At 44.2% G+C, this 11413-nt stretch overlaps 1 protein-coding gene across 4 annotated transcripts in view; it reads right to left on the bottom strand.

Moving 5' to 3' along the window:
• The window catches only part of LOC135091781 (serine protease 33-like), an 89400-nt gene extending 79436 nt beyond the window's left edge, over nucleotides 1-9964 (bottom strand). For all 4 annotated transcript variants that reach the window (XM_063989743.1, XM_063989745.1, XM_063989744.1 and 1 more), the window contains exons 1-2: nucleotides 9820-9964; nucleotides 9029-9223 (exon numbers count right to left, since the gene is read on the bottom strand). In XM_063989743.1, coding sequence (XP_063845813.1) covers nucleotides 9029-9198 — 170 coding nt within the window. In that variant the 5' untranslated portion in view covers nucleotides 9199-9223; nucleotides 9820-9964. The remainder of the gene's footprint in view (nucleotides 1-9028; nucleotides 9224-9819) is intronic.
• Nucleotides 9965-11413: the final 1449 nt, after the last annotated feature.

Genomic DNA, 11413 nt, shown 5'->3' with positions numbered 1-11413 from the left:
CTTCCTTCTCTCCTTCTATCTCCCTCTCATTGTCTTTCCGCCATCTCTCTCTCTCTCTCTCTCTCTCTCTCTCTCTCTCTCTCTCTCTCTCTCTCTCTCTCTCTCTCTCTCTCTCTCTCTCTCTCTCTCTCTCCCTTGATGACGAGTCGGGCAGTTTATGGATGAACAGAAAAAGGGAGATAGAAAGATGATGGATGAATGGAGGGAGTATTGCGCGTTCCGATGACAGCTGTGAGGAGGAGGAGGAGGAGGAGGAGGAGGAGGAGGAGGAGGAGGAGGAGGAGGAGGATAAGGAGGAGGAGGAGGAGGATACAAGGCGGAAGAAATGGGGGTGAAATACATAAAGAGCAGGAGATGGAGGAGGAGGAGGAGGAGGAGAGGAGGCGTGAAGAAATACAAAAGGGAAAAGGAGAAAGATGAATGATAAATATAAAGAAGAAGAAGAAGAAGAAGAAGAAGAAGAATATACCAAACCTACACAAACAAAACAAAACACACACACACACACACACACACACTCTCTGACCCTCCGCCTTTCTCCTCTCCCTTCCTCTCTCTGGTAACCCCAAAGGACTTAACTCGATAAGACGGGACGAACCAACTGAATGGAGGAGGAGGAGGAGGAGGAGGAGGAGGAGGAGGAGGAAAGATATGAAAGGAGTAAAGAAGTGGCGTGGAAAACAATAAAAGAGAGAGGAAAATATAAAGAGGACAATAAAAGGAGAGCAAAGGAGGTGATAAAGAAGAAAACAATGACGAAATGAGAAACATGTATGAAGAGAAGAGGCGAAAAGAAAACGGGGATATCATAACGCAATTCTTCCCTTGACAAAGTAAAGGAAAGAAAAAGAAAAATAACTGAGGGTGAATATAATACGATAACAAATACAAACACAGAAAAAAAATAAATAAATCAGTAAACGAAAAAAAATAATAAAATAAAATAAAATAAACAAATAACGAAATAAAAAAAAATAGATAAATAACTCATTAGATAAAATAGATTAATCAGAAGTAACATTCCACGCTCATTATCACAGCGCATTACCGTCACTCAGGAGGAGGAGGAGGAGGAGGAGGAGGAGGAGGAGGAGGAGGAGGAGGAGGAGGAAACATACACTTTAGCCTTAAGCAAATAAATACTTGCGCTTTCCCTTCTGCCTGTGGGGGTGTTGTGCAGGAGGAGGAGGAGGAGGAGGAGGAGGAGGAGGAGGAGGAGGAGTAGGAAAGCATACAAGCCGAAGGAAGAACGACGGAGAATGTTAGAGAAAGATGAGGAGGAGGAAGAGATGGAGGAAACTAAGAGGAAGAGGAAGAGGAAGAGGAAGAGGGAACCAGAAGAAGAGGAAGAAGGAAGAGTATGTTGCATCAAAGAGAGGAAGGAAGCTGGAGGAGAGAGAGAGAGAGAGAGAGAGAGAGAGAGAGAGAGAGAGAGAGAGAGAGAGAGAGAGAGAGAGAGAGAGAGAGAGAGAGAGAGAGGCTGGAAGGTCCCACTCATGCCAAAGACAACAAGACTGAATGGGCTGGAAATGCCTCGAGTACTGACATGCTTTGTAGTAGTAGTAGTAGTAGTAGTAGTAGTAGTAGTAGTAGTAGTAGTAGTAGTAGTAGTAGTAGTAGTAGTAGTAGTAGATGAAGAAAAAGAAGAAAAAGAAGAAAAGGAAGAGGAGGAAGAACAGGAGGAAGAACAAGAGAAAAAAAAGGAAAAAAACAAGAGGGTGAACAAGAAAAACAAGAGGAAAACTCCCACCACCACCACCACCACCACTACAACAACAACAACAACAACAACAACAAGAGGAACAAAAACAACAACAAAAACAAGGAGGAGGAGGAGGAGGAGGAGGAGGAGGAGGAGGAGGAGGAGGAGAACGCCACCACCACCACCACCACCACCACCACCTCCATCACGTTAACTGCTCCCTGAAACTGTTTCCCTGTGGCCGATATGACCTCCCGGCGGGGCTGTTAGGGCGTCTTGGAGGGAGGTCACGTGATTCACGCCTCGCTTATTGCTTACCCTTCACGAGCACCTAACTAAATTCCCCGCTTTTTCCTCTCTCTCTCTCTCTCTCTCTCTCTCTCTCTCTCTCTCTCTCTCTCTCTGGTATTACCCTCGTATTTATTTCACTTTATTTACACACACACACACGTAGCCATTAATTCTTACATTTCTCTCTATTCCTTATGAGAGACGAAGATTTCCCTCAGGACACAACCACAGGGTTCTCACGAGTTCCCCCCTACTGGTCTTCACGTCCTACTATTACTACTACAACTATTATCCCTCCATTTCCTCCTGACCTGTTCTCTTCACCGTTTTTCCTTTACTGCTTCTCCTCTCATCTATTCTTCTCACCTACTCCCCTTTAATCGTTTCCTCCTTATTTATTTCCTGTTTTCCCTCACCTGTTTCACTTGCTTCCTCCTCACCTGTACCCTCACCTTTCCCCCTCACCTGTCCCCTCACCTGGTCGCCTCACCTCACCTGCCCCAATGAGAGGAGTGTTACGCGATCCATTAATTGAGGCTGAAATATTCGTGGCCAATGGTTCATGAATAGTAAATTGCTTCATAAAAAGAACATCACGACGAAATATGATCCTAGGTAAAAACTTTGTGTGGGGAGCATCGACTTTTTTTTGTGGAGCATCGACTTTATTTGTGAAGCATCGACTTTTTTTTTGTGGAGCATCAATTCTTTGTTTGTGGAGCATCGACTTTTTATTTGTGAAGCATCGACTTTATGAAGCATCGACTTTTTTTGTGGAGTATCGACTTTTTTTTCTCTCTCTTTCAGGTTTTTATTCCTTTTTATCAGTGAAGTGGAAAGTGATTCATTATTTCTATCCCACGATGTTGATCTAAGTAAATATACATACGTACATACATTCATACATACAAATACGAGTATACAGTTTCTTCTTCTTTTCCTTTTAGTCAGTTTGTTCTTTATTTGAATTCCTTTGCGTTCCCTTCCTCTTTACCCTCTACCTTTCCTCCTCCACCACCATCACCTCCTCCATCACCATCATCTTATTTCTCCTCCTTTTCGTCCTCCTTTTCTCCTCATCCTCTTCTTGTCCTCCACCACCTTTCTCTCTCACAGCTCCTCCATATCTGAACCAAACACGGCACACCCCATCCCGTCTTCTGTTGATCGGCGCCCGCTGCACCCATTAGCAACCCGGACAGGGCGCAGCGCTGAACCAACATGAATGAATCTCCTACGCTTATTATCACAACATGCCGTTCCAGAGAGAGAGAGAGAGAGAGAGAGAGAGAGAGAGAGAGAGAGAGAGAGAGAGAGAGAGAGAGAGAGGAGAGAGAGAGAGAGAGAGAGAGAAGAGAGGAGAGAGAGGAGAGAGAGAGAGAGAGAGAGACATAACATATCCTTACATCACAGTATCACAATCTCATCACCACCACCATCACTACACCACCACACGCCACCCCAGTCTTAATTACCCCAGACCTCGTGATCCCTGCTGTCTTCCCCGGGGTCTTATCATGTCAAGCGGGCGGGCACTGAGCACCGGGGATCAGGGACTCAAGGCGCCCACACACCCCCAAGAAACACACGTCCACGGATTTTTCTTTCAGTGTTATGACAAGATTTACAATAGTGCGGGTTTATCTGGCTCGCCGTTTTCTATGACTGGTTTCGATATTGTTTGTTTGTAATTTTCTGCCTTCTATATTTTAATTGTTTTTTTTTTATTATTATTATAGGATTGCAGTGGCACGAGTTTGTCTGGTTTCCCGTTTTCTATGGTTAGGTTTTGATAAATCGTTGGGTTTTAAAGATTCGTGTTGTTTATGACTTGAAATGATGGATATTTGTAGTGATAACTGATAAATATTGGCTAGTTTCGTTCTCCGCATACATAAACACAGGTATACATACATACAAACATGCATAAATACAGCATTATATATTCAGGAGGAGGAGGAGGAGGAGGAGGAAGTTTTTCCTAACCTCCATCGTCTCAAAACTATCTCGTGGGAGGAGGAGGAGGAGGAGGAAGCGTTTTTGCCCTAACCTCCATCTTCTCAGAATTGTCTCGTGTCTCGCCAATTTCCAGCACACAACTTTTGCCTTGCACTGTTCTATTCTGCAAACTTTCATCCCCCTTCATCATCATTCACTGCTCTTCCTCTCCTTCCACCCTCTACTTATCCCACCCAATCAAGCCTTCCTATCCACCAAAACCTTCACAACTTTCCCTTCCCCAACAGTCAAAGCACCACTAATGTTCTACCAAACTTAAACCCTTTAAGAGCATGTAAATTAGATGCTATGGCTCCACCTGTGAGTACCTTTGATCTCTGGAACACCCATCTGTCCACACGCCACCACCACCATCACCACCACCACCTGTCCCCTCCTGCCAGCGTAACAAGGACTGCTGGTGACGTCTTTAGTATAATTGGACTCCAGGAGAGCAAGTAAGGAATATTAGTGCAATTTACCTTTAAAAATTCTGCTTAATGTGAAAAATTTGACTGCAAGCAAGAGGAAAACTAGAGAGAAGCGCTGCGTTTATTAATTTGCATATCATTTCAGGAGCTAACGGAAAGCCTGGAGGGAAGGCTGGCTGGGTGTCTCTCGGGGCGTCTCCAAGGCGGATGAGCCACTCTCAGGGACACCCACCTAACCTAACATTCCTCTTAAACAATTACGATCCTCTGGGCCGCGTCAAGGTGGTAATGGTGGTGGTGGTGGTGGGAGAAGCAAGGACTACCACGTGTAGGTCTCATGTCCTCTTGCAGCTTCCCTTGTGTTATGATCTTGTGTTCTTATGTAGTAGTAGTAGTAGTAGTAGTAGTAGTAGTAGTAGTAGTAGTAGTAGTAGTAGTAGTAGTAAATGATTCATGTATCTTAGCAAATGAACATTAACAAAGTTTTAAGAGCACTTTGTAGTCATTTCGAGCAGAACCCAAGATTTCTAGAGTCCAAAGAGTTAATCCATGTATCAAACCCCGTAAGAACATAGAACATCACAAATATTTCAAGTATATAAACAGTAGCAAAGAACGTTTTGTGGCAATGCCGCGTTAAAACCAAGACTTCTAGACTGCAAATAACCAGGGAGAGTTAATTCATACATTCGGAAACAAAGGAACACGAACATTTCAAAGCGGATAAACAGAACCAGATATAAAAACGTCTTGTAATATTCTCGAACTGAACCGCAAGAATACATTACAAATAAAAAAACTATGTACATTAGAACAGGTACACTCTACACACTCCCACATTGATCACGTTACCTACACAGCCTCCGTCAGCAGTGCTCAGTCCCACACCCTGATTAGCAACACACAGGTGAGAACAGGTGATACATATTCCTTCGTGTTCCTCCATCTCCTCCCTTCCTTTATCGTTCTCTGTATCTTTGATGTTTCCTGTCCTTTCTTCCACACTCTCTCTCTCTCTCTCTCTCTCTCTCTCTCTCTCTCTCTCTCTCTCTCTCTCTCTCTCTCTCTCTCTCCAACAATAGGGGATCAACTAAAGATAAAAGCACGTGAGGGAATGAGGTGCTTGAGGAGAGAGAGAGAGAGAGAGAGAGAGAGAGAGAGAGAGAGAGAGAGAGAGAGAGAGAGAGAGAGAGAGAGAGAGAGAGAGAGAGAGAATGGAGAATATGGCAATGTTGAATTCACTTGAAAGAAAATGTCTATCCACTTCGAGTATTTCATTTATTATTACGGTTATTTTTTTTTCATTTATTGTTATTTGATGGTAATAATAGCGTTTAGGTGTTCCTGTGTGTGTGTGTGTGTGTGTGTGTGTGTGTGTGTGTGTGTGTGTGTGTGTGTGTGTGTGTGTGTGTGTGTGTCAGCGTTTGTCTGTATTTTCTAACTACGCATGTACTTGTATAACTGCTCTCTCTCTCTCTCTCTCTCTCTCTCCTCTCTCCTCCTCTCTCTCTCTCTCTCTCACTCTCTCTCTCTCTCTCTCTCTCTCTCTCTCTCTCCCTTCACCCGTCATCTGCTATCAGGACACACGAGGCAGCAAATCCATCCGGACAGACCCAAACCCAAGATAACAATAACAATACGATAAACTGACCTTCTCCCAATCCCTTTCTCCCTCTCCCTCTCCCTCCCCTCCTTCAGCATCCCCACCAGGCCCGTCAATCCCACTAACAGCCTCACAACCCCCCCTCAAGGAAAAGAAACAGAGGAACAGTAACAGTAACTTTTGATAGGAAACATGCAGCGTCCTAGTGTCCACTCCGTTTTCTTTATTGAGAGGAAACAAGAACGGGGGAGTCTTGTGTATTTTGGTTGTGTTTATTTGCTTTCTATTGGGTAGAGATGGAGTGTTTAGGTGATATTGTTTGAATGTAAGGTTAAAGTATTGATTTATTTTGTTATTTATATCTCTGGATGGAAAGATACATTAGTAGATGGATTTAAAGCAATAACATCTTTATAAACATCGATAAGAAAGTAAAAAAGGAATAAAAAACTATAGATTTATCGATCTCTGGCCATTGTAACGCTTGAAATGATTATTAACTAGACAAAAATGCATCAAATAGCAGGGAAAGTGTTAAAATGATCACTCTTTTGATATTCAGAATTAGATTTACTTTGGTTTTATTTTACGATGAAAGAGTTAAAATGTGTGTGTGTGTGTGTGTGTGTGTGTACTTTTATACCTAGGCCAGTCCATACATACTCTCCAATGCAATAATTAATCATGCTTGTTTCCGGAAGAGATTAATTCACGTCTGAGGAGGGAAAAAAAATGGAACTGGGGATGAGAAAAGAAAATCACAACTTGACAACAAATTAAAAAGTAAATGAAAGCTGAACTGGGGACGGGAACACTCTCTCTCTCTCTCTCTCTCTCTCTCTCTCTCTCTCTCTCTCTCTCTCTCTCTCTCTCTCTCTCTCTCTCTCTCTCGTTAATGTTTTAGCGTTTAATAATGGTAATGGGAAGGAGGAGAGAAGAGTCTCGATGCTGCATACTGATGAGAGAGAGAGAGAGAGAGAGAGAGAGAGAGAGAGAGAGAGAGAGAGAGAGAGAGAGAGAGAGAGAGAGAGAGAGAGAAACACATGGATCTCTTCCTAAAACACACATTTTTCTTCCTTTTCGTTCATTTATCAATCGAAAGTTTCCTCCTCCTCCTCCTCCTGCTTATTTGTATAATTTGATTCGTATCTTACATATTAATCAGTTATTAATCACTCATAGTCTAACTGAGATTAAATGAATGAATAAATGAATGATGAATAGAGTTTGAACTAGCGGGGCGCAACAGCTGGTGGTGGTGGTGGTGGTGGTGGTGGTGCCGCCATCTGTTGCCACAAACAAACCTGACTTAATGCATATGTAGCCTTGCCTTGCTCCGTGCCCTCCTCAACAAGCCAGCCAGTCAGTCAGTCAGTCAGTCACTCCTATCCCTCTCATCTCCCTCCCTCCTGTTCAATCCACAACACATAATGAAAAAAACTCACTAAAAGGCACCAGATTTTATCCCACTCATTTTTCCCCTTTAACCACACAACCCTCAAGCGAAAACCATGTTAGCTTAGGTCCCTTCGTCCCTACATCTCGGCCAATCATTCCTCGGGTCTCTGGACTTGCATAGAGCCAGCACGCCGCTCAGGGCACTCCATCACTCCAGCTGCACCCCATCAGGAAGGCAGCCGAGCAATTAATCCCAAGCCTAGCCCTCCTTTCTCTGCCTCTCTCCTTCTCCTCTTCTCTTTCCTGCACTCGCCACGCAGCCAAAATTCCCTCCGTCTAAATTCTCCACGTGCAAGGCCGGGAAAAACACCTCCAACCAGCGTGCCTCAGCCTATTTCCCTTCCTCCGCTCTTTTCTCCCTCCCTCCTCTCCATTTAGCCTTCCTCCGTGTAACAAATTGCCAGCTCTATCCACACTGCGATTCCCACTTCCTACTCCTTCACTAACACTGCTAGAACACCTTTAGATTGTTAACAGCTACCATTACCACCTATTTGTCTTCCTCCTCTCGTCTTTTACATTAGATTACGACGTCTCCTTTCCATTCATTACCTTCTAACTTTACTGAAACCTTCTCCCCCACTTCTCGTTCTTTTTCATCCACTTAATACCTCCCCTAACTTAACTCAAACCTTCTCCTCCACTTTTCTTCTTCATTCCACACTCGCTAACTTCTGCAAACATTACTATCACACCTAACACACTTCCCCCCACTAACACCAGTCACCAAACACAATAGTACTGCCCTAACACCAATATCTTTCGAGAATAACGAGGACAATAGCAATACTCCGAACTATCACTTAGACCGCTACTCGGGTACAGAGGAGGCGGTGCAGTAAATCATCAGGATATTACAACCAGCCAGGGAGATGGAGAGGTGGAGTGACTGCCGATAGCAAAACGAGAACCGCAGAATCAAATTACAGGCAATAAGTTGAAGCTTTATGGAACCTCGGGACGATAAAAAGAAACAAACTGGGAATTAAGGTGCGGCAAGCGAGGCAAGTAATAACCGGGAACCAAATTACATTACGAACATAAAAAGAACTGGATACGCGGGAAAATAAAAAGGGAAAAAACTAGTAAAACGAAAGGTTCATGCAATCCCCCTCAATGGCTGATCACAATGAGCTTCCACTGGAGGGGAAATATAATGCCGAGCTCCGGTGTGGCGGGGTTTAGTTCAGGAATGTTCTCCTTGACACAGACCACCACTTGTTTTGTGTGACGTGCGGGACGGTAGAAGAAGAAGAAGAAGAAGAAGAAGAAGAAGAAGAAGAAGAAGAAGAAGAAGAAGAAGAAGAAGAAGAAGAAGAAGAAGAAGAAGAAGAAGAAGAAGAAGAAGAAGAAGAAGTAGTAAAGTACACGAATAAAAAAAATGCAGCTTAAGTTCCATCCTCGCTACAGTTTAATGCGGTATCTGCCTTTACTCTTTGGGACAACAGCTTAACTATCGTAAAAAAAAAAAAAAACACAAAGCACATTTTTTTTTTTCTGAGTGTACAAAGATCACCAGTTAAATGTACAGCGAATGCCAGTTACCTTATATCCTTGCGAAGACCAGCGTGATGATTCGTAGCTACCAGTGTTGGGGTTCCGCAGGGCTGGCTGGAGAGAGTCAGGAGGGTGAACAAGGCAGCACAGTTCAGGACATTCATACCTTTGAGAATACGTATGCTCTGCTCTGTATCTGTTCCTGTGTTCCTCTCCATGTCTCCTCCCCGCCTCACTCGTCACCTGTAATGAATAGTATTAGGAGAAAAAAAATGTGGGGGAAGGTGGAGGAGTAGAGGGAAAAATAAACGAAATACGAGCTTTCAAAAAAAACTATGGAGAAAATAGCCATTTTTGGAGGAAATTCCTAAAAAAATAAATAAATAAATGAAATAATAATCTAACCTACGTGACATGGACTTGCTATAGAGAATAAGCTTAAAGGGGTTAGTTGCATTATCTGGGTATACCATCAATGCAGTAGTCATAAGGCGTTCAATCGTTTATACCGCCACCACGGGATGGTTTATTCACTTATAATCGGTGGATTCCTACCCGGCGGGACGTCCAGTCTGTCTCTACCACACTACACTTCCACCTCTCCCGTGTGCCTGGGTTAAGCATATTCACGATATATACTAAGAATGTGTTTGGATCAGTTAATGTCAACACCCACCTACGATCACATAGACAGGGCCACCCATTACCTCCCACCCACCACAGGGCCTCCATCATCACCCTCGCTAGCCTCCCTTCCACCCCACAGCAAGACGCCCCTAAAACACCTTCCCTCCACTTGTACTCCCTTCCTTCACTCCCACAGTCATACTCCACCTTACCTCACAGTGCCACAAGGCCAGCAGAACCACTCAGGTCGTCACACCAAGCCACGGACTCCACAAATGGGACGAACAGAGACGCCAACGCACTCCTCTGTACGATAAGCAGTTACCCACAATACCCTCTAACTGCGCATGTCGGCTGTTCCCTCTAGTTCCCTTTCCCGAGAATGTTCCTTTTGAATCACCTGGTATTTCAAGGTCTCGCGTTCCTGCTTCTTATTCATATCATATCATGGTGTTTTTGTACTTGTTCTTCACTTTGGGTGGATAAATGCACTGTAGAATGATGGGAAATGGTTAAATTATAAATAACATGAAGTAACTATTGTCTTAACGAGCGGTGGTTCGTGTTGCCAGCGTGCTTAGCATTTAAACCTGACATACGTGCCAAGATGAACATCTATCTGTTACTGCCACCTCACTGACATTTAACTAAGCCTACTCAATCTGTAATTCAACGCCACCTGCTCCCATATTCCATAATAGGAGGTAATGGGAGGCTAAAGGAGGGGAGGGAAGTTGATTAAAGGAACAGCACAGGGAGTGGGAACTTAGGAAGGAACAGGTAAGGAGTGGCAGAGAGGGGGGGGCGTGGCTGGGGAACACAGGACAGCAGCAAGGAAGGAAGCAGGAAGATTTAGGAAAGAAATGGGAGGGTGGGTGTTACAAGACAGCATTAAGAGAGACAGCAGAATGGAATAGGGAAGGAATGGCAGGATAGGGAGACGCAGGAAAGCACTAAGGGAGGGGGGATGGAGAAATGGCAGGGAGGGGACACAGGGTAACACTAAGTGAGGTATAGGGAAGGAACGGTCGGGTATACAGGACACCTCTCCCTAGTATATCCCATAACTGCATCGTTGCCAGCCAGTATCCAGCACTCAGCATAATGCGTTGCCTGGTCTTGCTGTTTAATGAGAGGAGTGTAAGTGAAGCAGGAAGGAGCAGGATCAGACATTAACTGAGCAATACATCTGTTGGCAATGTATCGCTTCAACATTGTGAGATTAATAGACGGAGTGTAATAACATGTAATGAGATTGGGTAGTGAAAGACGCAATGTTACACACACACACACACACACACACACACACACACACACAAGCGTCACTTTCTCTCCTTACGTCAAAGAATCAACAGAAAAAAAAGGCAATATTTTCCACTCTATCCTTGTGTCTTGCTCACTGTTGCCTCACTGCTGCTGGCTGCCGCCTCTCGTCACCCGCAGAGACAGGCAGAGATGTAAGGGAAAGCAGAGACAAAACAGGGGCAGGAAGGGAAGCAAAAGAAAACAGGGGTCAAGGCAAGGAAGCAGGGAAAAGTGTATAAATAGATGTACACACACACACACACACACAGGCAGGAAGAGACGGGCAGGGTTAGGCAAGGAAAGCAGGGGGGAAAGTATACGACTAAACATGGAACCTAACACACACACACACATGCACACACGTTCAGTAGTCAAGGATATGAGTTGTGAATCTCGCAGATAGAGACGAACTAAATTTTCGGCCCTCGTCCCTCCGGAGATACAATTCTTTCCATGCTGTTCTGAAATCACCCGACCATCTGTTTCCGCGTAAATTTCACC

Source organism: Scylla paramamosain, chromosome 38 (genome assembly GCF_035594125.1).
Source record: "Scylla paramamosain isolate STU-SP2022 chromosome 38, ASM3559412v1, whole genome shotgun sequence".
In the NCBI taxonomy this organism is placed as follows: Eukaryota; Metazoa; Arthropoda; class Malacostraca; order Decapoda; family Portunidae; genus Scylla; species Scylla paramamosain.
This window is presented reverse-complemented; position numbering and strand designations above follow the sequence as displayed.